The sequence below is a fragment of the Pteropus alecto genome, unplaced genomic scaffold (assembly GCF_000325575.1).
Source record: "Pteropus alecto unplaced genomic scaffold, ASM32557v1 scaffold113, whole genome shotgun sequence".
NCBI classification, from domain to species: Eukaryota; Metazoa; Chordata; class Mammalia; order Chiroptera; family Pteropodidae; genus Pteropus; species Pteropus alecto.
In genome coordinates this window covers 7,208,687-7,209,300 of record NW_006433949.1, presented here as the reverse complement: position 1 = coordinate 7,209,300, position 614 = coordinate 7,208,687, and the positions used below count along the sequence as shown (strand labels likewise).

General features: G+C 59.4%; 1 protein-coding gene across 2 annotated transcripts in view; it reads right to left on the bottom strand.

The window, feature by feature from the left end:
• UBE2L3 (ubiquitin conjugating enzyme E2 L3) overlaps positions 1-271 on the bottom strand; it is a 45,775-nt gene extending 45,504 nt beyond the window's left edge. Inside the window, exon 1 of one of the 2 annotated variants that reach the window (XM_006908655.3) lies at positions 171-271. In XM_006908655.3, the coding sequence (XP_006908717.1) occupies positions 171-197 (27 nt within the window). In that variant the 5' untranslated portion in view covers positions 198-271. The remainder of the gene's footprint in view (positions 1-170) is intronic. The other variant, XM_025044489.1, reaches the window with a different exon arrangement.
• Between the last annotated feature and the right edge of the window lie 343 nt (positions 272-614).

The window sequence follows — 614 nt, the reverse complement described above, 5'->3', positions numbered from 1 at the left end:
CCTAGGCGGCCCCGTTAGCTCTCTCAGCCCGCGCACGGACCGGGGTGGCGGCGGGGCCACACAGGGTTGGAGGCCAGGTGGCGGCACCCCAAGGAGCCCCGACCCGCCGCTGGGGCCCCGGGCCCAGGACGCCGCCCACCGCCCGGCCGGCGCCGGAGAATGGCTTTTACCTTCATCAGCCTCCTGCTGGCCGCCATCTTGAATCTGGTGCTGCTGCTTTCCCAGTGTGCATCGCGGCGGGCCAGGCGGCTGAACCCCCGCACTTCCTGGAGCGGGGGAGGGGCAGGCGGGGCGCACCGGACGTGCAAAGCGCCTACTGTGTGCGGGCCACAGTGCTAGCGAGGCCTGGATGAATGCAGCAGGCGGAGATCCTGCCTTTTCGGGCTGTCTAATCCGATGGCCATTACAGACTGTGCCTGGCACATAGTAGGTGCACAATAAATATTGGTTACATAAGATTGTTGAATAACCAGGATTATTTCAGGCACTTCTAAGTGCTGTGAAGAAAACTGAATGATAGGAAAGTGACTTTTCATTGGGAAGTTAGGGAAGCCTCACCGAGAAAATAGTGTATAAGTAATAATAGTCAACACTGGTTACCATTAACAGCCCCA